Raw genomic sequence first — 23,684 nt, 5'->3', positions numbered from 1 at the left:
GGGTTTTTTTTAAAGGACCTAATAAAATTGCTAATTTCAATCATAAATTTAAAAGAATTTACTCTTATCCGGTTTTCTGAAACACTCCTGAAGACTCAGATGATATATGGCACAACATACTCTACGACCCACATGCATCTCTGAGACATGACAACTTAACAGCCCATCGAAAGGCAACACAAAATGCCAAAGCCACTTACGTTACACCAGGAGTACATGAAAAAAAAATTAGGTGCTAATACCTCAAGAATGCTCCCCGAAAATAGTAAGAAGAAAAAAAAAAAAAAAAAGATTGGGAAATGGAGCTAGAACAGGGGTTTCTTCTAATTATCACTGGGAATAGCAAATTACTTAAGGACTCAATTTTTTCACCATGCCAGCCATTTCCATATACTCAGACATACCTAATTTCTATAAACCCCTTAAGGGCCCAAACTAGTTTTAGCTTCAAAGATCTTATGGGATCCCAGGGCGAAGTAAGGAGGCGAGAGTACATTCAATTATTAATTCTTATTAAATATTTGAGAAAAGTCATTCTGAATAAATATTGGAAATACGGGATGTACAGGTAAATGTGCACTCTAAGCCCACTCAATACGGCATCCTCTTTTAATCACCCTTGTTATCACCGGGCCACTCATCTCAGGAGGGCTAAAGACGCAGGTCAACAAACAAGGTCATACGAAGACCTAAGAGTAAAAAAAGATGCCCACATGGGGCCCGGGGCCTTGTTCCAATGCAGAAATCGTGCCCTGGGGTAAATGCAAAGATTCCAGAACTGGGATACCATCCCCCAGCTGTATGAAAAGCCCTGGAAGACCAAACACAGCCCACCTAATCCCAGATGTCACAGCTGGTGTAACTGCCAGGGCCGCCGGCACGGGAACGGAGTGGGAATGAGGGCGGGCTACCCGCGGAGCAGCACCGAGCCTGAGAGCGCACGAGAAGGACATCTGAGACCCAAGTGGAAAGTGGAGGAAGACGAAGGAAAAAGAGAAATGGGAAAAATGATCTGACACACTTTGTGAAAGACTCCAAACCAACCGTATCTTCACAAAGAACAAAAGCAAAGACGCCGCCGCCGACGTGAAGCGGAGGTACGTACCCTCCCCGGGTACGGTGCCCGGCGGCAATCTCAAGAAGACACAGGAGGTTTTCACAGGCAAGTTCACAATAATACAACAGAGCTGTAACACAATTTCCAATCTCAGAAAGAGAAGCCAAGGACAGAGCACGCCCGAGCTCCCGTTCACAGAGGGAAGCCGGGAAATTAGCCAATTCAGATGAAAAGGCCACATCCCCCACCTGGCGATGCGGGCAAGGACATGGGGCGGGGGGGGGGGGGGGGGGGGGGCAGAGAAAAAGCCGACTGAGGGTCCGGGCACACCCTCATCCCAGGGAAAGGCCATAAAATACCGATGAGCTTCACGCCGGCAAAGGTAACAACAAACTCATGAGGGAGAAATACGGCAACTCTTCCCACTTGCATGCTGTCACGTCTGCGCTAAGCTCAGGGCTCCCCGCACTGTCACGTTTACCCAAAATGGGCAGGATTTCAACGGGGAGTCTCAGAAAAGACGGCCTTCAATTTCGTCACAGCCCATCCGCCAAGGTGCTCGACGTATATTTGGCCGTTGACCAACGATGGGTAAGCTTTCAATGTTACAGACTCCCAGGCCCCTGTCCTGAGGACACTGCTGCTGCAGGCGGCCTGATCCTGGGCAGGCGGGGGGGGGCTGTGCTGCCTCCCTGCTCTCGCAGAGCGGGTGGGAAGCTTCTTTCTGAAGTCCGTACAAAGGGAGGGCAACACACCTGCGAGGTGCATCCTTTACTGCACATTGAACGAGGATGACGACACCCATCGAGCTCCAGGTGCAAGACTACGTTTGTAGACTCATATTTTGAAATAGCATGGCCGTGTACGGTTTAGTTCAGTTCTTCTAAAAAGAAGCTGAGAACAACAAACCCAGGCAAGCCTCACCTTCCAAATCTAGTAATTCACCCCTGAAAAGGTGTAGACAGAGTTTACAGGGGCTTCTCTCTCACTGTAATTGAGAAAAATAATGAGTTCCTGGTCTACCTTAAACAACTCCCATCAACTTCCCCAATTATCACTAAAATACTTGTAAATACCTGTATAAAAAGTCAAAGACTTGTGCATCATATATATCATTTAAAACTTCAATTGCCTAATTATTTAACGTTTAGTGAACTCATTATTGAGCTCACTGCGTGCCGTTCTCAAGGCAAATTACACTTGTTTCTACTACGGGAGGAACGTCCATGGAAGAAACAAATATTAAAACAATATGTTAAAGATCCTGAAGATACCCAGAGAATCTGACCCCAGTTGACAGGGACGCCAGGGGTTGACACAGAGATCCAAGACGGGCGGGAGCCTCAGGGGAAGCTGGGACGTGTCCAGGAAAAGGCCCAGACGTTTAAACCAGGAGGCCGGGAGACAAGGCACGCCTGGGGCGGGGGGAGTGAACACGGAGAGAGGGCTTCCCAGGTCTGACGGCACTTTTGAAACAGGTTCCACTGGCTTGTTCATCAGAGCCGATGTTCCGACGTGGCAATAAAGCCGGGGTAAGAGGGTCTACGGGCTGTTAGTGCGTGTGGATAGGCACCACCAGGAGAATCTGCGGCCCCTCCCAACTCCAGGCAGCAGGGATTGAGAGGCACAGGTGAGACGGAGACAACAGGACACCCAGCCCAGGAAACGTGGCTCATAAAAGCCAGGTGCACCCATGCCAGCGCTCTGCAGAAGCTCCTGAACATAAAGCGTCACTAGGCGCGTGCCCAGGGAGGCCGACTCCAGCCTCTCCCGGCCCGGTCCTCGGCGCTGGAGGGAGGTCGGCCTCGCCGGTCCTCAAAGGCACAGAAGTAGTTTGCGGAAAGCCGAGCACAATTCAGGACAAAAGCTACTCACTGGAGCCAGCTTTCTATCACTGCCGAATCTGACGCGTTTTAAAAAACCGAGGCCTTCACCAAGAGGGAACTGTGACATCTGCTACGGACTTCACGTGAGCGCAACGTGTTAATGCAGGTTCAGCGACCGAAACAAAGTGGGGGCTGCGGATCGTGGGGGGCTGCACCTGTGCGGGGCCAGAGTACCAGGACAATTCCTGTGGCTCCCTCTCAATTTCACCACTCTGTAAAACCGGGCTTCATTTTTAAAAGAGGGTGCCTCCTTGAACTCTGCTTTCCTCCTACACGTGATGCCATCTGACTCTCTTTCCCGTAACCTTGTGTTCTGGGACCCCAGCTTATCCACCGTGACTGCCACAAAGGTGGCACTGAGGACATACCTGATGGTCAGCAGCAGCACGCGGCCACAGCAGCGAGAAACGAAGCCAGTTACACGTGCCACGACGGTCAGTGATGAGCGCTGTGCTAGTCTGCCAGGCGGCCAGGCAAAGGGCCACGGGCCAGTGCCACACCCTGCAGCCGAGGGGGGGTTGTCTTCTCCCCGTGCCCTGGCGGGGTCTTCCCTCTGCATCTGTGCCCTCACTTCCTCTCCTTCTGGGGACAGGGGACGCCAGCTCAGTGGGCTCAGGGCCCAGCTCAAGCACCTCTTGAAAGGCCCCGCATCCAAATGCAGTCACACTGAGGGGTCTCAGGGTTCGGACTTCAACATGCGGACTGGGGAGGGGGGTTCAGCCCAGCCCCCGACAGGCAGTGTCACTGAGCCCATGGGGCTGACACGAAGATAACTGCGTGGTCTCAACTCACAAGATGACACAGTAGCAGAGGGGCACAGAAAGAAGACCAAATCCTGCCACCCCTCACAGCCCAAGGCGAGCCTTCACAAAAATGAGGACTCTTGTTTAAGAGAATTCTTAAGAGAATGAAAAGCCACTCGGGGCATTCCCGTTGTAGCTCAGTGGGTTACAAACCCAACTAGTATTCATGAGGATGTGGGTTCGATCCCTGACCTCGCTCAGAGGGTTATGGATCTGGTGTCGCCGTGAGCTGCTGTGAGCAGAGGCAGCTCAGCTCCCGCGTTGCTGTGGCTGTGGTGTAGGCCGGCAGCTGCAGCTCTGATTCCATCCCTAGCCTGGGAACTTCCATGTGCTGTGGGTGTGGCCCTAAAAGGTAAAAACAAACAAATAAAACAAGAAGCCACTTGGAAACCACGGTTTAACCACTGATTACTGCTTCTGAAGAGGAAGGTCAGGCAGAAGGGCTCTCCCGGGACTTCTGGAAGCCTGCCCCACTTTGAGAAGGTCCAGCTGGCCACGCAAGGGTCCCTGAGCCGAGGCATCGTCTCCACACCCTGGGGGACACCCCTGAGGAAGCAACATGCCCCAGCCTGGCCACCCGGCGACAGAAGCCCCTGAACACCACCCGGCTTGCTTCCAACGCCAGCCGCCGTAGCCACGCGGTTCTCTAGGCCCCTGATCCCTCGCTCGTCCCATCTTTGAAAACGATGTTCCCAGCACCTCCTGTGCTGGGTACCAGGGGCCCAGGGTCAGGAAGCCAGGCAGCCGTGGTCCCTGCCCTCCGGGGATGCAGACACGACAAGACAGAGCCACTGAAGGAGGCGATTACAACCCAGTGTGATGGGACCACAGGAAGTGAGTTCAAAGCACTGGAAGCTTGGAGGAGGGTTCCAGAACCCAGCCTGGAGCACGGAGAGGGCTGTGAAACCCGTGAGAGCCGGGGTGGGGGGGGCAGTGGGGCAGGCCCCCCGTGGCTATTTGGTGACAGCAGGAGTAAGGGGGTCATTGTCACCGTCACTCGCAGCAGCTAACATTCGCGGGCTCACTGGGTCGAGCACTGTCCTACGGTTGTCCATAGATGAGCTCACCTCCTTCTCCCCAAATCCTATGCAGCGGATACCGTCACGTGGAGAGCTGAGGCGGAGAGCCGCTCCTCCATGTGCCCAAGGGCATCTGCAAAGTGGTGGAGCTGGAACTCGAGCCCGGGAGGCAGTGGTCTCACCCCCACGCGCCACATCCTGAGACCAGGGCCAACGAGCACACATAGGAAGTGCCGCTCAGTCCCACTGGAGTCCAGAGGGCCAGGACCGAGGGGCCAGAAGAGTCAGAGCTAGCGCTTTCTTATCTCAGAGGACCGAACCACATTCTTTAGGGGTCGCACAGACATGTCTGCCTTGAAGAGTGACTGTGCAGCAGAGAAAGGGTGTTACAGGGGTGGAGGCCACAGGGAAAGAGGTAGAAAAGCCTAAGGAAACATCCCTCAGGCTCTCAAAGATGCTCACTGTGCATGTGCAACCCAGTGACAGCAAACACACCACCGGGTGCTCCCCAGGACACAAAGAGCTGTGGTCACGCACGCCCATGCCACACAGGCCTTTAAAAAGGACACCCCCCCCCCACACACACACCCCTTTAAAACTCATGCTTTTAAAGAGCATGTAGGAGTTCCTGCTGTGGCACAATGGGGTCGACAGCATCTCTGCAGCACTGGGATGCAGGTTCGATCCCAGGCCCCCCACAAAGTGGATTAAGGATCCGGTGTTGCCACAGCTGCAGTGTAGGGCACCACGGTGGCTTAGATCTGATCCCTGACCCAGAAACTCCACGTGCCAAGGGGCAGTCAAAAAAGAAAAAAAAAAATATTTAGTGACATAAAAACTCTCATGATGCAAGGTTAAATTCAGAAAATAGTATTCAGAACTGAAGCTAGAAAAAACTGATTTTAAGCTGGGAAAAGACAGAATGAGTGAGACTAAAATATTAATAATATACTTCTGGGTAATAGAACTATGAGTGATTGTATTTCCTTTGTATTTTTCTTCATTGGCTCACAGGAACCTAAATTCCACAGATAAGCATCACAAGCTCACCATCTGCGGGCTGCCTGTGGCTGTGGCACCTGTGGTGTGGACATGCCCCAGGCCACAGGTGTCCTGAGGAAAGTCCACCGGGGGCATCAATGACCCAGCTCTTCCCATTCCTTCTCAGCTCCAGACTCATCCCCTCGTGGTTACAAAACAGCTGCCCCAGCTCCTGGAATCACACATTTTCACGCAACCACGTCCAAAGACTGATGAGGAGAGGGCGTCTTCCTCCTACCTCTCTTGGCAGCAGGGAGGAAAGGTCCTCCCTCTCTCCCTCCCCCTCGGCCCCTCAGAAGGGAGGCCGGGCAAGCCAGCACCTCTCTGGCACTCGGCCTCTCTGAGAGGACGCAGGAACGGAGGTGGCCTTTGGGACAGGCAAGCAATGAGATCCTCTGCCTCCTGCCCCTGAGGCCATCTCTGGTGCTCTGACTCCAGAGCTTCCCGATCTTTCTTCTGTGCCTCTGCACAGTCCCACTGTTCTTGCTCTGTGCCCCATGTGACTATTCACGGCCGCTTCTGCCCGCGCTGCGAGACGTTCCTCGAGGACAGGTTGGTGTCTCTGCGTCGGTCCAGCACGGGGCTGCCTCGGCCCCGACACAGCGGAGCTCAAGGAGCGCGTGGTGAACAGCACTCGAATTTCATCTCCTTGTTGTGCTGATGGGACAAAAATGTCCTGTGTGCCCCGTGGGCCCAGACAACTCCTGCTCTCAAGTGCCAGGCACCAGAGCACCCACGTGACAAGTGTCCAGCTCCAAGGCACCAGGCAAGCAGGCAGCATTTCCTTGCTCCACGGCGAAAAGAGGTACTGTGCAAATGTGACACGGTGAAAAGCACACACTTATCTCAACTCGCTTGAACATAATGCATTATTACTAATATTCATAATTTTAGCTCTGGAAATTGTCACCAGTCTCCCAAAGAAAGAGTCCTTGACCCAAAATATCAGAGGATATTAAACTCAGAAATGATCTACTGATGCAAATCATTAAATCTATTTGCATGTGCTTACTGAACCCTGCCACGGAAATTAGAGTGCGCGCGGCGGGGCGGGAGCTGGCTGTGCGTGGTTAGGAGGAGACATCTTGGTGGATCCGAGCGCTGTGTCATTAATTTCCCCTCCCTCATTAACAAGTAAAATGCTTTTACTGCTTGAAAAGTTTTAATAAATAGAAAAAAGCAGAGCAGCTGACATAGTTTCTGATGTAATATACAAGGGCTTTTAATATTTTTACATACATTAATGAAAAAGCCAGGAAAAATACTAAAAGGTTATGTATGTGTGAAAAACAAAGACGAACCTTCTGGGAAGGCCTTTCGAGGGCACGTCACTTCTACGCCTTTGGATTCTGGCATCTGTAGCACAGCCACTCAACGGACGTCAGCAGAAAGACTGCCACCTTCATCTGGTGGCCCCCCAGTGCCAGACCCGACCTGAAGGCAGCCCTTTACACCGCGGGTACAATGCTTCCCCAAAGTGACCAGGAGACACGCTCACGATGCACAATTCCCGTGAAAATGAAGCCACGTACCTGCTGCAGGCAGAGATGCTACTCGGCACGCTCTCACCAGCACACGCTCTCACCACTGAACTGGCACGCGCTCGCCAGTGAGCAAGGAACGCACCAAACGGTGACTTGGACGGATGCCCAGGTGTCAGCGGGCCAGAACAAGGCCAGCCCCCGTTTTCACCTCCCCGAGGGTGTGGGAAATAACTACCTTGCCTCCCCCCGCCCTCCTGTCGGAGCGCATTTGTGCAGCAACCAGGCACCCTGGGGCTCCCGCTCGCGGTGTGTACGGCCCAGCCCAAGGCAGCACCCGAGGGCCCACGTGATGTCCCCACCACCTCTGACGCTGCCCGGCAGACGGCTGGGGCTGTGGGCCTGCAGGTCACCCTCCTCGGGGCAGAGGCTGCCCAGCGCTGGGTCTCCTCACAGTGAGGACAGCAGCTCAGGCCACCGGAGTCACAGGCCAAGGCCACCTCTGGCAGCAGGCGTCCAGGCCTCCCAGAGAGTGTGGGGAGAGGGGCCCCGTCCGGGACACTCGCCGAGGTCAGCTCCTGTCCCCACTGCTCTCTCATAACTGCACCAGCAGGCCATTCCGAGGCTCGTTCAAACAGCCATTCTTTGGTCACAACGTGGGGTAAAGGCTGTTGTCCGGTTCTTCTCACCCTGCCCTCATGACCATAAGGCTAATACTTACTCCCACAGGCAGACCTGGAGCCCCCCTCAATCGAGTGCCCCCGAGCTGCAAGGATATGCCTTTGGGACCCGGAGCACGGTCTTCCTAGGACAGAGGGGAAGCCACTTCCAGAAGGTGAGGTATAAGCCCTCCCGTGAGGCGCACAGGCTGGGCTTCCAGGCCGGGAAAGGCAGGCGACGCTCTGACCCTCACAGGTTTCTCTAGAGCACAGTAAATACAGCCACTGAGGGGTTTCTGCTGCTTGTCTGATATTCTGGCTTGGCTCACCGCACACAAGGATACCCATTAACTCAGGAGAGAGGGGGGAAGCCACGCACCTGCGGCAGGTGACAGCACTTCACAGTTAGAGATGTAACATCAGCAACACAGCCCTTTGAAACGACATGAAAATCACAACCTCAAGAGCAGCCCAGATGCACCCAGAATTGCCAGGCAGGGGGCTCGCGGCGGGAGCGGCAGCAGCACGCTGCCCGTGCCTCCTTATGCTGCCAGCCCACACCCTGCCCGTCGTCCTCGCCCTCCCGCCTAACCCTCGTCCACCTCTTCTCTTAAGAGGCCAAAGGCGTCCAAGACGAGGGGACCAGATGCAGAAAGCTCCACGAGTGATCCAGCATCCATGTCTGAAGATGGTGCCTTTCTCAGCATCTCTCCACCTCAGGTACGGTTTCTGCGTCCCAGGGTCCCGTTTTCATCTGCAATACCTCCCCCCACAACCACATACAATCTGCACCTCTTCAAAGCTCTTCCCCACTTCAGCAAAATCTGGCTGCACTGGCTCTGCAGCCCCCACACGCCCGATGGGGACCCAGCTGCCGTCCAAGCCAAGGAAGCTTATTAGCATCTGTAGGGGGACTGGGTCTCCAGATAGGCTTCTCTTGGCTTGAGGAAGCTCAGCAAGTCTGGGAATTAAAGGTGTGTTGGCAGAGGGACAGGGGACCAGGCCTGGCCGGGAGCCGGCTGAGGCCTTGGTGTTTAATGAGCAGAGCTGCAGGCTGGCAAGATGAACACAGTTCTGGAGCTGGAGGTGGTGACGGCTGTAAAGCAGTGTAAATGCATTTCGTGCCACTGAACCATGCACTTAAAAATGGTGAAAGGGGTAAATTTTACGTTACGCATATTTTACTACAGAGGAAGGGTGTAGCTGGGTCAAAACAGAACTGATGACGCAGGCACAGAGGGGATGACTTCCCTTCCCGAGCTACAACTTTGTGACCGCGCTGTCCGCTGAGACGGGGACCATCCACTGAGCTGGTCAGCTGGCCCAGCCCCGCTTCTGATCTGCACAAAATGATGACAACTCCTCCCCAGTATCTACCTCTGCTCCTCCGTATCAGGTCAACAAGCGGAGAACAGATTTTAAAAAGAGCATGCGTATTTCTGTTCCGCCGGTTCAAACGACCCCATTATGCCCTGGGCAGACGTGCAGGAGGCGTCCTTTAAAACGGACCTCTCCTATGGGTCTGAGTCTTCTTCATGCAGCGCCGAAGTCAGCCGCTGACAAAAAGTTTATCATCTCTAGACTGCTTAAGCAGCAAAACTGTTCAAGTTTGCAAACACAGATAACTTTCCATGCAAGTAAAGTAATTTCCTTAGGCACAATTTGTCAAAAAAGAAAAGAGGAAAAAAAAGAGAAAAAAACCGATTATCATGTCATATGCTAAAGTAACGTTAAGGGTTTTGTAATAATAGATGCAGATGGGGGCCCACCTTAAGAACATTTTATTGCTTATAGTTTAAATTCAGGAACTCCATAAATCTTAAACATGCATTTGGCCCTCCGATATTAAGGCTAAAAATGCAATTATAAAGTTGTTTGTCAGTTTCCTCTCCAGAAGGCAATTTACAGCTGACGGTAAGATGTCTATGGCATATGGAACCTTAGGTAATAAAAATCTGGAGAGCTCTTGAAAACTCAGATGCGGAAAAAAAAACAAGATCTCACATGATTAACTATCCCTTTAATAAGGGACGACCCCCCCCCCCCCGGCCTGGCCCCAGCCCCAGCCCCGAGCTGGTGTGACACAGCGGAGGGAGGAAAGGCTGCGGACCCCAGGAAGTTCACGAAACGGGGGAGCAAGTCCCGGGCAGTCCTGCCCCTCAACTAACAACACACTGACTGGACAAGGGAGGTGATGCAGAGACAGACACCACGAGACGATAAAACACGCCCTTCTTTCCCTCAATGGACTGTTGCCAATTTACCCGCGGAAGGGGTTCCAACCAAGAGCCTGCTGGAGGAGGACGGGGCCTGAGCGCCGGCCGAGGCAGAAACAGAAGGGCCCCCACCGACTCCCCGTTTTCCCCGGACAGGCGCCGCCGGAGGAGCTGGAGAACACGGCCACGAGGCCCCCGCCGGCCAAAGACTCAGCACCGTGCGGTCTGGACTCGGCCTTTCTCTGGAACTTGGAGTAGAGGTGAGGGTACAACATCGCCCAAGTCACAGGAGTGCGACAGAAGGGGTGCCCAGCTTTTAAAGGCCACACTCCACGGACAGGTCTTATAAAGTACAGGTTGGATTCCTTTGCTGCCTGTCCATCTTCGCAGCTCGTTTTATGCCTCGTCACCTGCACCTCTTGATCCCACCTCGACACGGCCCCGCCCCGCCCCCCGGCAACCCCTGGGTAGTCTGTGTATTTGTCAGTCTGCTTTTCTGTCACATTCACTAGTTTGCTGTAGTTTTCAGATTCCGCTATAAGTGATATCAAACAGGGAGTGCCTGCTGGGGCTCAGTGGTAACGAACCCGGCTAGCATCCATGAGGACGCGAGTTCAATCCTTGGCCTCGCTCAGTGCATAAGGATCTGGCTTTGTTTTGAGCTGTGGTGTAGGCTGCAGACGTGGCTTGGATCCCAAGTGGCTGTGGCTGTGGCACAGGCCAGGAACGTCCATATGCTGTGGGCGTGGCCCTAAAAAGCCAAAAAAAAAAAAATGGGGGGGTGGATAGCAAACAGTATTTGTCTTTCTCTGACTTATTTCACTTATTAGCATAATGCCCTCCAAGTCCACCCATGTCATTACAAATGGTAAAATTTCATTCCATGCATGGCTACGCAGTATTCCAGTGAGTGAGTGTGTGTGTCACCTCTTCTGCATCGATCCCTCAGTTAATGGACACCTAGGTTGCTTCCCTATCTTGGCAACTGCAGACAATGCTTCTGAACACTGGCACGCATGCATCTTTTTAAATGAACGTCTTTGCTCTTTTGGATACATATCCAGGAATGGAATTGCTGAGTCATAGGGCAGTCCTATTCTTCAGTTTCTGTTTTCCCCACAGTGGCTACACCAATGTACATGCCCTCCAACAAGGCACAAGGGTTCCCTTTGCTCCACAGCCTCGCCTTGTTATTTTCGTTCTTTTTGACAACGGCCATTCCGACAGGTGTGAGGTGATAACTCACCATGGTTTTAACTTGCGTTTCCCTGATGATCAGTGGCGTCCAGCATCTTCTCATGTGCCTATGGGCCACCTGTATTTCCTCTTTAGAAAAATGTCTATTCAGTTCTTCTGTCCAATTTTTAAGGCAACCATTGACAAAATAAGAAGACAACCTACTGAATGGGAGAAAATATTTGCAAATGATATGACTATTGAGGAGTTAATAATATTCAACATATATAAACAGCTCATATAACTCAACATCAAAAAAAATAAGCTACTTGGAGTTTCTGTCATGGCTCAGGGATAACAAACCCAACTGGTACCCATGAGGATGCGGGTTTGATCCCCTGGCCTCGTTCAGTGGGTTAAGGATCTTGGGTTGCCATGAGCTATGGTGCAGGCTGCAGATGTGGCTTGGGTCTGGTGTTGCTGTGGCTGTGGTGGAGGTCAGCAGCTGAAGCTCAGATTTGACCCCCCCTGGAACTTCCATAAACCATGGATGTGGCCCTAAAAAGAAAAAAAAAGGAGAAAGAAAAACGAATCCAAGCCACCCAATTAAAAAACAGCCTTGGCCTCCTGACAGTCATTGCTCTTGTGTGCACGCCAGATCCCCTCTCCACCCCCTACCACTTCTTGAGAGCTGGCAGAGAGGCTGAGGCCTCTCTCCTCTGCCAGCCCCCTACCCTCCGGCCCCCAACACCCCACTGGGCCCCACAGACGCCCGGGAGTTGCATGTGAGACCAGAGCATGTGCAGGACCAGCAGACAGCAGAGGGCTTTCAGCACCACTAGTGGTGACAAAGGTGTTAGTCTCAAAATATTATTTTCAATAAAAGTTTTGTTTACCTAGAGAAGATTTAAACACACCAGACACTTTGAAGGAAATAAGTGGTCCCGTTCTTTTTAATAAAAGCTGTGCTCAGTTATACAATAACTCTTCCTAGCAGAGCCTTGAACTGGATAAAATAAAGATCAAAAAGCTAAGTATTTTTCCAGATGAATTTTAGAAAGAAAAAAACACTATTTGGGGGAGGTTACCTCTGGGGAATCTGTAATAATTAAGAAGAACAACAATTTCATTTTCTCTGGGTTTAGAATATGTATTTTGAGTGGAGGCAACATTAAAGAAGCAGAACAGAAATGCGTAGGATGTATGTATTTACACGGGTGGGCACACCTGTAACACCTGCTTACACACACCATGTACGTCTATTTGAGAAATGAACAACAACAATCCATGTCCCAAAGCTTATTTTCCTCTTGTAAAGGGTTAAGTCTTAAAAAGGTTTCTCCTGAGGACTGCGTCCCTCTAAAATTGTTTCTGTTCCATTTTGAGCTTTTGCCTAAATACCCCGGCAGAAAACTGTGGTTGGAACGTGCAGAATCCACACACGGCAGCTCCTCGCCTGGTGACCCTGCCCCGACGTTCAGCTGGAGAGACACAGCTCCCATGAGTGCCCGGCCCCACCTGCCACTGCAGGCTCTGCGTGACATCACCTGCAGAAGAGGCAGAAGGCCCGCCTCGCCAGCCAGCGCGGCGAGCCCCACGTCACACGCGGGGAGGTGCAGCCTGAGCACGTCACCTGTGCTGGTCAGTGAGGACGGGGAGGCTGACCGCCTGCATGAGGACACAAGAGAAGCAGCCTTAAAAGTAAGCTGGGTGAATCCATCAGAATCCATCACAGCAAGAAAACTATCATCTGCCCCCCATGAGATGTGTGGGCACTCTGCCCAGAGATGCCACAAAGCAACGTAAATGCCAGCCCAGGAGGACAGCTTCTTCCCCAGGATCCGCGGGTGTACTGAGTACAGTACGCGAGCCCTTGTAACTAGAAAAGGCTCGAGGCTCGTACGGGTGGGTCAGATGGAAAGACGGGCGGTGGCCGGCGTGCTCATCAGCAGATACACTGAGGCTCTTAGGAAAACGCCAGCTGGCGCTAGAAAAGGCCTGGCGACGGAAGGGGGAAGAGCCCAAAGGCAGTCAACACGGATGAGGGAAAACCAAGACTCGGACTCGGGGCCGAGAGGAGGCCCAGCTCTCCCCCGCCCCCTGGCCTGGAACTGCCAGTGTGGACCAAGGACCCCGAGGCGGGTGTGGAGCGGAAGCAGAGCTGCAGAAGTGGCGGCGGAGACGCACCGCCCGCCTGGGGACACCCCGGGCTCCTGCCCCACCTCAGCCCCGGCACAAGCCCGAGAACGGACCGAGCACGAGCCACGGCGTGAACCCAGCCAGACGCCAGTTCCCGGCCTGCTGGGCCCCGCAGGGTCCCTGGGCCCCGAACATGGCGCTGCCCCGATCCGCTCTGGCTCCGGCCAGAGTCCTTCCTCCGCAGACACGCGGTGACCCCCCGGCCCTGCCCGCCTCCAGAGTCAAAGCTGAGAGAAGGTGGGTGGGAAACGCTGGTCTCAACAAAGACCAAGGCACCAGGAACCCCCACTTCGGAGCTTGAAGAAACCTTGCAGTCAGTACCCCCACCTCCCAGAGCCCGATGCTGAGAGACAGACGCCCCGCGGCAGTTTCCACTGGGCACCCACGGCGCCCCAGCCTCGGCCTCCGCGCCGCCATCCCACCCAGACCCGACCCGCTCCCGCCTGCGCCTCTGCTCCCCTTCCCTTCCCTCTGGCGCGCCTTCTCCACCAGCAACCTTGTTCCATGGTTCCCCCAGAGCCGTCTCGTCTCCTCGTGGCGTCCCTGTCCCTCTGCCCTGAGAACCAGCGGCGCCGCCTGGACCGTCACCAACCAGGCCCGTGCCCTGGCGGCAGGCCTCCTCCTGCCAGGCCCTCGGACGCCGGCTCAGACAGGCTCTACCGCCAACGCCGCGGGCTCAGGCCTGAGCCACCTCCTCGCTCCAGGCCCGGCTCATCCCCTGCGGGGCACCCATCACCACACTTCACTGCCCACCCCAGGCCTGCCCTGGGCTGGGCGTGGGCTCCGCGTAGGTGGACCTGTCACATTCATTACTGCACCATCCCCGGTGCAGGTCCCCAAGGCACCTGGCCTGTCACACAGCAGGCACTCACATGTTCTGAGTGAACAAACAAGTGACTCTAACTTAATCCTAAATTTATTCCATGTTTTTTATCACAAAAAGACCCACTTCCATCACTTGATACAGCAACTGGAAATAAAAATTATGGATGAATCTGACACAAGACAATGCTTCAGTTCAATTCAAAAATTAAACTCATTTAACCTTTAACTCAATTTAAATTCTAAACGGATCAGCATGCAAGAACTATCCTGTACGTTAATATCACGGAGCTGATCTAATTAGTGATGCAATTTAAAGAAAATAAATTTAACAAACCAAGTACATTTTGAGAGTTTACAGCTTGAATGACATTAATATTTTAAAAACAAAAAGTTGAAAATTATTCACTAGTCACAGATGGTTTAATAACAGAAAATATTAGAGATACATGAACAATACAAATTCTGGAAATCAAAATCCAAAGGCAAAATATGAGAAATGCGTGTCCATGGTCTCAGACACCATGCGGTTTTGTTTCCACAAAAGGGAAGGGAGGTGGGCAGGAGATGTGACCCGGGTGGAGGAAGGGACCCACACGAGTGGCTCTGAGTCGCAGCTGCCAGGCTGCTTGTGTGGCACCCGCTCTGTCCCCTCTGAGACAGGCCCATCCACCACTCGGCAGGGATGCCTCCTAAGGGCCACGGAGGGACACTGCGGCTGCGGCCAATTCCCCCAGAAGCGGCCCTGCAGGACCACGGTCCTGGACGGCCTCTGCGTGTGCACACAAGGTCCGGGCCCTCGAGCCTCAAGGCAGGCCAACGCGCAGGCTGGAAGGATCTGGAAGAGCCTGAGGCTCTCATCAGGAGGGACTTCCCTCAAGCACAGGGCACGGCTCCAAGCCCTGCACCCAGTCCTCCGGGGACACCCACACGCGGGGCTTCCGCATCCGGCCAGGACCGCCCCTCGGCCCTCCTGGGGGACAGGGGAAAGGAGTCCTGTGGGGCGTCAAAGGGACGGGAGAGCCGCTCCCTGGGACAGCGGCCGTGCCATCCCTTCCAAGACAGGCGTGAACAGGGGAGCGGTGGGCACCTCCTAAAGGAAAGCGACCGTTCCAAGCTGAGGATTTCTGGATTTTTCACTTGTCACGGAGGAAACCACTCACCTTTCTCTGCTTGAAACTGGCCAATTTACCTCCTTTACTCTGAAAGGCTCTTACACCCCGAGTGGTGGAAACGTCCCAAAAAAATCCTTTACTCTGACAGTTTGGTTCATATTTTGAACCCATATATTTGTAGCTGTCATTCAACCGTTCTTTCTTCCTTCCAAAAGGATCCTGGCAGACTGAAAATTAAATGAACCAACCTGCTTCTAACTCACGGACACAGGCATGTACGGCTTGCCATTTCTGTCTCCCTGCAACACAGTAATAAGATTGACAGAAATAAAACTTTCACATTGCTCTTTTTCCTTAGATGGATCCAGAAAATTTTACATTCAATGATGCTTTTGCTTCAAACTGTCCAACTGCCTTCTACCACCCTTCGCCCAGACCCGGGTACACAGCGGAGCAGAGCAACAGGCTCGCCCAGCAACGTGGAAAAAGAGAGAAAGAGTCCAGAGAAGCGATTGAAAGCCAGGGAAGCCAGGCACTGCCGAGCTCGTCTCTTCTAGGTCAGAAACCACAGCGCCTCCCAGCCCAAAGCGGCTGCCTGCCAGCGCTTGGGCAGCACAGCGGCAGCGCGGGCACCCTCGGGCCACCCGGAGAGGGTGGAAAGCACCAGTCACTATCTGCTCCAACCCCCAGACCCAATTCAACGTCAAGACCCAGCTGTCCTTCAGGAGGCCTCAAAGGCGTCTTCCCCCCGCCAGTGGAGAACTGCTCTGGCACATTCCAGGGGTGAAAACGGGCAGTGCACCCAACAAGCCAGGCCACCCTCTGCCAGGGAGAGCACGGAGGCCCCGCAGTGACACTCTCTCAGGCCCCGTGCCCATCCCCCTTGGCTGGCCGGCCACCACCCACATCAGCAGAGGAGGGCAAGGCCTGACCTGCACGCCACCACCGCCGCCGCCTCAACTCCAGAGCCGGTGGGAGCAAGACATACCCGAACCACCACGGTACCGTGTGTGCCTATCCAGTAGGAAACAGCCCACATGCGGTTTTAAATTTTTCAAAATACAGAATTTTATAATGGTTTAGTTTGGTTGGACCATAAGCTTTCTCACTTTGCATTTCTGCATTTGCCTAAAAAGCTTTACATAGAAAACGTTTTGGAACGGAAAACAGAGGTAAATGTTGACGGATGTGAGGCACATGCAACTCTCTCTGGCTTCCCAGGGCCAGAAGTCCTGCTGCTGCTTTCATAACGCTGAGTTCGACCTAGTCCATGTTTCAGCAACCAAATACTTCAGTCAACTTGACGGAAAACTCCACGAGCCCTAAAATAACCTAAGGAAAACAACAGTATTCTCCCGCCCTTCTCAGGAGCTTTTTAACGTCGTGAGGAATAAGGATGAGGCCAAAGCTTCGTGGCCACACGACGGCGGGGAGGGGAGACGGCAGGCAGGCGCGCGTCAAAGCCTGAGCGTGACAGCTGGTGACGGAGACCTGACAGAGGCAGGAGGTTATAAAACTGAGACTCTTATGCCACTTTCCAGACTGAAAGTCTTCACTCACAGTTTTAGGAAATGAGTCATGTGACTTGTACACAAAAGCCATCAACGACCACTGTATGAAGCCCTCTGCACAGGCCACGGGTCTAGCATGGGGACCGGGGGTCGTAGTTTATACAGAAGAGCACAAGGAATTCCCTACCGGCAGCTGTCAGCGGTCAACCCCAACCTGCCTACTGAGGAGAGCAGCGTTTCAGAGGAGACGGAGACGCCCAGGACTCGCCAGTGCCCAAGAAGGAGGGTGAGGACAGGGGTCCAGGGTCTTTAGAATGCTCTGCCCCAATCCCCTCGGCCACTGCCCAGCACATCGGCCGGGCTCAGGACACAGCCTTGGCTCGACCTGCAAAAAGCCAAGGTGGGGAGAGCCCCCTGGAGCTGGGTGAGGGCAGCACCTACTTCTGTCAGACAACATTCTCATCAGAAGCCTTCCTGCCACACCCAGATGGCATCAAACTCTTGGTTCTCTCACGTGACTCTTCGGGAAAGAGGGAGCACTTCCAAACTCACTTCACCAAGTCGGAATAACCTGAACGCCAAAACCTCACAAAGACATCGCCAAAAAAAAGAATTCGAGACAAGCATCCCTCATGAACTTAAACACATAAATCCTCAACAAAATAGCAAATTTAAGCCAATAATATGTAAAGGAAAAAAAGATTATACCCTAATCAATGGTGTGGTACAGCATTCCAATATTGGTTTAAAAATCCTAGAATTAACTTACATCACTTTAACGAATAAAGGAGAAAAACAGGATTATGCTGACACATGGACAAAGACCATTAACAAAGTTCAGCAGACGGAGGAAGCAGTCTCAGCGGGGGAAAGGCCACCTGTTGAAGCCAACAAAGGCAGCGGTCACCCCGCACGGTGATTCGCACGAAGCTGCCCTCTGTGCCCGCAACGCAGCAAGACGTATGTCACGACGTGTATTCAGCGTCACACTGCAGGTTCCAGACAGGGCAACAGAGCAAACAAAAGGCGTGAAGATTCCAAGGAAGACGTGAACTGTCCCAACAGACGTGGTGATTTTCTACAGAGAAAAGCCCAAGCCAACGGCCAAAGAATTCCTGGGGCTGAGACGTGAATTTAGTGATGTGCTCGACTAAGATCAACATACAAAACCAGGAGTTCCCGTCGTGGCGCAGTGGTTAACGAATCCGACTAGGAACCATGAGGTTGCGGGTTCGGTCCCTGCCCTTGCTCAGTGGGTTAAGGATCCGGCGTTGCCGTGAGCTGTGGTGTAGGTTGCAGACGCGGCTCGGATCCCGCGTTGCTGTGGCTCTGGTGTAGGCCGGTGGCTAAGCTCCAATTGGACCCCTAGCCTGGGAATCTCCATATGCCGAGGGAGCGGCCCAAGACCAAGAAAAAAAAAACATACAAAACCAACTATCCTACACCAGCAGCAACAGTTTAACTGGTTTAAAGAAAAAAAAAAAAAAAACAAAACAATTTAGAACACCACCAAAACATAGAATATTGAGGCGCTCTCTCGTGGCGCATTGGGTTAAGGATCTGGTATTATTGCTACAGAGGCATGGGTCACTGCTATGGCATGGGTTTGATCCCTAGCCTGGGAACTTCCACATGCTGAGAAATGGCCAAAAGAACCCACTCAAAACAAAGCATTTAGAAATCAGTTTTACAAAAGACATGCAAGATCTTTAAAAGCTGGAACCTATAAAGCACTACAGAGAAAAACTGAAAAGAACTTAAACAAATGCAGAGATAAACCACAGTCATAAACTGGAAAATTCAATTTAACATGTCAAGCCTCCCAAAGTGATACAGAGATTCAACGAACTCCCAATCGAAACCCCAACAGGCATTTCTGGAGAAATTGACACCTTGATTCTAATAGGAATATGCAAATTGTGACTTAGAAACCAAGACAACCTTTAAAAAAAAACAACAGTGGAAGGACTCACACTACCTTGACTCAAGACTTATCACAAAGCTCCATAACCAAGAAAGTGCAGAACTGGCGCAGGAGCAGCAAAGAGATCAGCTGAGCAGGAGTTCCCGTCATGGCTCAGTAGTTAACGAATCCGGCTAGGAACCATGAGGTTGCGGGTTCAATCCCTGGTCTTGCTCAGTGGGTTAAGGATCCGGCGTTGCCGTGAGCTGTGGTGTAGGTTGCAGATACGGCTCGGATCCCGCATTGCTGAGGCTCTGGCGTAGGCCGGTGGCAACAGGTCCAATTCGACCCCTAGCCTGGGAACCTCCATATGCCGTGGGAGCGGCCCAAGAAATGGCAAAAAAAAAAAAAAAAAAAAAATCAGTCAAGCAAAAACAACATGCTGACATGAAGAACACACACATGCATAGTCACATGACTGATTTTTGCCAAAAGCACTGAGGTGATTCCATGGAGAACAGAAGTTTTATCCTCCTCATAAATGATGCTGAAACAGCTAAGTGACTATGGAAAAAACTGAGTACCTCACAGCACGGTACGTCAAGATGATGGAACATATATAACGTAAAAGGCTAAATTTAGTGTTTCCCAAAGAATTGATAAGAGAATGTATTTGTGAAATTAGAGTAGGCAAACATTTCTTCAAGGCATAAAATACGATAAAGGGAAAAAGTTGGTCTTCCTCAAAATTAAAAACTACTCACTGAAAGACATTATTAAAAAATAAAAACACAAGCCTGTGACGGTGAGAAAATGAACAAGAGCTATATTGGATCAACTGACGTGTGACCAGAACCACAGATCGATGGAAACGCCAAGAAACACCACTTAAAACGGGCAAGAGGCTCGCCGCACACGGAAAGCTTACCGAACGCGGTCAAAGGAAGGCGTCAGGAGGGCGGGTGACCCCGCGACGAGACAGCAAGCTCGCCAGCCCCACCAGCCCCGCCGAGGAGTGGGGGGGCAGCAGGAAACCCCCGGGCAGTCCGGGTGGAAACGGAGGATGGCACACTGGGCGGCGAGCGCGGGCCGCTGCTTCTGAGGGGACACATCCACTGGCCATGCCATCCATCAGTGCCAACACCTGGGCGTTTCTTCAAGAGAGTGAACACCTGTGTCCACAGAGGCCCGAGCAGCACGATTCACCGCAGTGTTATCCACAGCAGCCAAAAGCTGGCTTCGGCAGGAGGCGGCGTAAAAAGTAGAGACGGGTGGATCCCTGCGACAAAACTACTGCTTTTTACTGGAAAGGAAGGAAGGCCTCGCTGATACAGGGCAGCCCGGGGCACCCTGAGAACGCTGCTGCGTCACATCCAAAGCATGCGTGTCCTGCGGCCCCTCCATGCAAAGTTCCAGCCCAGGCAAGACTGAGCCCGGGCGGCAGAAACCACCCCGGGGGCGTCGACAGGGCAGGGCCGCCGGAAAGGGAGCGCGGGCAACCTCGCGGAGTGTGGCGCGCCTTGCTCGGGGTTGGCGGCCGTCTGGTTGTGCCCGTGTGTGACAACTCCCGGGACTGTACCTTCACCTTCTGTGAATCTCACGACGCAATTTCGCCTCCGTCTTTCGAACATGAAACAAACACGCGTCACCCTGGGTAGTGGCACAGACCTTTCTCAGGCTGCCGTCCGCCCCTGAAATAGCACCCCCCCAAATTAACCACATACAACAGTCAGCCGGCGGCCCCCAAGGCCACCCCGCCCTGCCTGCCCCCACGGACACCGCCTCCGCGCTTCCGGCCTGGTGCGGCCGTGAGACCGAGGAAACGGAGCCGCCGGAAAGGGAGGCGCAGTCCTGCCTCGCTGTCCATCCGCTGCTTGGACCGTGCGTGTGGCAGCTCCGTCCCACGGAGCCCGAAAGCCCAGGACAGGGACCACGGCCTGAAGGGGCCGAGCGGAGAGCAGAGAGGGGCCGAACTCCCCGCGACCAGCGGCCAGCAGCCCCAGGTCCCCGCTCAGCCCCGAGCGGCCCGCTGCATCCTCCTGGGCCCGTCCGTGCAGGGCCCTGGCCTCCAGATGCACCCAGTCCTGCCGGGATCCAGAAAGCACACAGAGAAGCAGAGCCAAACCGCACGTGCACCCTGGGCTCCTTGGTAGCCGGCACTGAAAGCATTTTAGGAGGCGTTTTCCTGCCCCTTTTCTTCCCCAAATTCACTTCAAGGAGTGTCTTTTTTTAAACAAACAAAAATTCAACACATCATTTCTGTGATTTACTGTGCAACTGCACCGGCTAAGAGACAAAATGACATTTCCCTACAAATTATTTGGTGGCTGTGATTTTCTGAACACTACAGCCAGATGGTTCTCATAGAAAGAGAAGAGGGCATTCATACAGTTCAAAGGTTGGCTTATTTTTTGGTCTTAAAAAAGACTATTGATTGTACCACGCAGCTCTGCAGGAAAAATCTCGACAGACGAGGCGAAAATTGATACTTACGACTGCTTGTGCTCATTACGGCCACCTCTGACAGGGGTCCATTAAAATCAATTTTTATGTTTCTTACGTATTTGCTTTATCTAACATTCTTGGCACTGTGTTTATTAGCCGGTTAAGACAAACACGGAGCCAAAGAGTGGGTGGGTTTTCCCCTCTTCTGTCAGAAATAACGAGAACTACAATTTTCACACAACGACGACTCACACTCGCCAGGGGAGGAAACTGAACGGCACACTCCAGAGCAAAGCCTCCGGGAGTGCCGGCACCATTTCACGCCTTCGCAGCTGGAGACGTCCAGGGGACACGGTTCCAAACAGACAAACGCGCTCCTTGGCAAAGGCGACCCCCCAGCGTCACGCTAAAGGGGGCTTCCGACCCTTCACCCTTGGCGGAAGGCCCACCACGTGCAAGGAGGCCCGCGGCGCTCCCGACGCCCACCTCCGGACCGAGAAGAGAACTCGCCCGGCAGGCCCATGACCCCTGAGGGCTGGCCTGAGGGAAGAGTCAAGACCGGGCGCCCCGTCACCAAACGCCCAGAGAGATTCCCAGAGCCCACTTGCTGAGGCGTCGAAGTGTTCCGTGCCCAGTCCATCCACCCCCTGAAAACGTTCGCAGCAACTAATTACAGGTTCTGCCCCGCGGTGAATCGCAGACGGAGGCTTCCCGGACAACCCAGGCATGTGCTGACCCGGCCGCATCACTTCTGGGGAGGTGTCACCTTTGGGACCGGCAGCATGCGTCTGCCGCTGCGACGGAGGGAGGACAGGCCACAACCCCATGACTCCTCTGCTGCTCGGAACCACCCCCCGGGGCGGGCATCACAGGGGCCCCACTCACTCCGGGTCCAGGGTCTTCCGGCCGCACAGCCGTATCTCATGCAGCCCCTGCTCACAGCCAGAGATCTCGATCTTCCCCAGAGGGCTGTCCACCACGGCGCGTCCCATTTCGCAGGTCTTGCCCATGCTCCCGAGGACCTGAAGAGAAACCAATTCGAAGGCGAGGCTCAGTGAAGGGGGCGGTCATTTCGAAAGCGCGCCAGACGCACCAGCTGTGTCAGACACAAAACCTCCAAAGCCTCTCCCTCGTTTCAGGAATTTACTCATGTAACGTGTAGGCTTCACAACGCAGTTACTCTGAAGACAGAAGAGGGCCAACCAAGAGTCCTCTCCTTCGAATTTCTTCATTACGCTCTCCTAGTCTCATTTATCTTTAACCACGGCGTGGCGGAAGCCGAAATGAGAGCTCCTTTGAAACAGTACCTAAAGCTATTTAAAACAATTCCCAATAACCTTTTCAAAGAAAGCTGAAAGCAAGCCATTTGGTATGCTGAATAAAGAACACTTAAAAATAAAGCATCATGAGATAAAGTAGAGAAACGCAGTGAGGTGCAACTCAGCACCTAACACAACGGCCCAGGTGTTAACAGGTTGGGAGGTGCAGGATGTTGGAATAAAACTCGCAAGCTTTGGAAAGAGAAGGAGAGATGGGAATTTTGGTCAACAGAGAAAAGGTTTAAAAGAAAGAAAAGAGGCACTGAGAGCAGGGAGAAGACAGTACCAAGGTTTAGGCAAATTAACGTTTCATAAAAATCACTCTGACTCAAGGGGAGGCACGAGGAGAGGGTTGTGGGGAGGCCTACGTGCACCGGCCCGAGCGCCCGGGCCGCCGCCTCTCCCCTGAAATTCCTCCTCTGCTTCCCGGTCCAGAGGAAGCCTGCCTCCCTCCTGAAACCTTCGGTGCCAACATTTCCCAGAGCCCCACTGTCCCCTGCAGCTCCTGACGACAACCTCAGCCCCCACGAGGCCCCAGCTCCACGCGAGAAGCTGGGCGGCCTGCCCACCATCTCCGCCCATCTGCCCAACAAGCCCCTCAAATGAACTCGACCAAACTGCAACCCGCATGAGTCCCCCGGTGCGAGCACCTCCGTGAAGGGCCTACCACCCGCCCTGCCCCCATCCCAAACGAGGACTGCTGCCAGTTCTCCTCCCCTCACCACGCACACCTGGCCGGGCACACCTGCACTCCATCACGCGCCTCTGTGCACCTGCAGCTCTCACTGCCCCCATCCTCCCCGACTCCCTCACCAACCCCACCTCCCCGAGCAAGGGCCTCCTCCAGGCCTCAGCGTACTGGGGCTCTCCCCACCCCTCACTTCCAACAGCACGCCACCACTAACGACGCCAAGGGCTACAGCAGGGTCAGCACACTAGCCCTGGGCCAAACCTGGCACAGCACCTCCTTTATAAATAAAGTTTTATTGGGACTCTGCCACGCTTACTGTCTGCAGACTGGCTGTGGCTGCC

The 23,684-nt window shown here is 53.4% G+C and overlaps 1 protein-coding gene across 11 annotated transcripts in view; it reads right to left on the bottom strand.

Moving 5' to 3' along the window:
* MGMT (O-6-methylguanine-DNA methyltransferase) overlaps window positions 1–23,684 on the bottom strand; it is a 269,598-nt gene that overhangs the window by 188,692 nt on the left and 57,222 nt on the right. For all 11 annotated transcript variants that reach the window (XR_014827703.1, XR_014827702.1, XM_084996772.1 and 8 more), the window contains one exon: window positions 22,219–22,355. Coding sequence is in view for 9 of the 11 variants with exons in the window: in XM_084996769.1 (XP_084852895.1) it covers window positions 22,219–22,355 (137 nt within the window). In the remaining 2 variants the exon portion in view is untranslated. The remainder of the gene's footprint in view (window positions 1–22,218; window positions 22,356–23,684) is intronic.

The sequence above is a fragment of the Sus scrofa genome, chromosome 14, assembly GCF_054392235.1.
Source record: "Sus scrofa isolate SSC_HxYL_T2T_F1_AM1 chromosome 14, Sscrofa_HxYL_maternal_Yorkshire_Landrace_v2.0, whole genome shotgun sequence".
NCBI classification, from domain to species: domain Eukaryota; kingdom Metazoa; phylum Chordata; class Mammalia; order Artiodactyla; family Suidae; genus Sus; species Sus scrofa.
This window is presented reverse-complemented; position numbering and strand designations above follow the sequence as displayed.